The sequence below is a fragment of the Penaeus monodon genome, chromosome 20, assembly GCF_015228065.2.
Source record: "Penaeus monodon isolate SGIC_2016 chromosome 20, NSTDA_Pmon_1, whole genome shotgun sequence".
NCBI lineage: Eukaryota > Metazoa > Arthropoda > Malacostraca > Decapoda > Penaeidae > Penaeus > Penaeus monodon.
In genome coordinates this window covers 32510117-32510383 of record NC_051405.1, presented here as the reverse complement: position 1 = coordinate 32510383, position 267 = coordinate 32510117, and the positions used below count along the sequence as shown (strand labels likewise).

Sequence of the window (267 nt, the reverse complement as noted above, 5' to 3'; positions counted from 1 at the left end):
TTAAGAAGCAGTAAGAAAGAACAATGACGCGACGTCTTCCGGCAGACGGTGAAGGCCCACAATGATGACTACCTGGTGTCGGCGCTGGAGACGATGCAGACAGCGCAGACGGGCGATGACCTGAAATCGTCGCGCGAGACAATCAGGTCGTCCTTTGAGCAGCTTCCCTACTCGGAGGAGGTGAGTCGTGATTTCTCGTGGGTCGTTCTCTCGAGGTCTATAAAGATCCGTGGCTGCTTGGCTGACGTAAAGATGTCTGTTTAATCA

The 267-nt window shown here is 53.2% G+C and overlaps 1 protein-coding gene across 1 annotated transcript in view; it reads left to right on the top strand.

The window, feature by feature from the left end:
- The window catches only part of LOC119585774 (E3 ubiquitin-protein ligase lubel-like), a gene marked incomplete in the record, with an annotated part of 47027 nt that overhangs the window by 13107 nt on the left and 33653 nt on the right, over nt 1–267 (top strand). Inside the window, 1 exon segment of the mRNA XM_037934486.1 lies at nt 46–180. Within this exon segment, the coding sequence (XP_037790414.1) occupies nt 46–180 (135 nt within the window).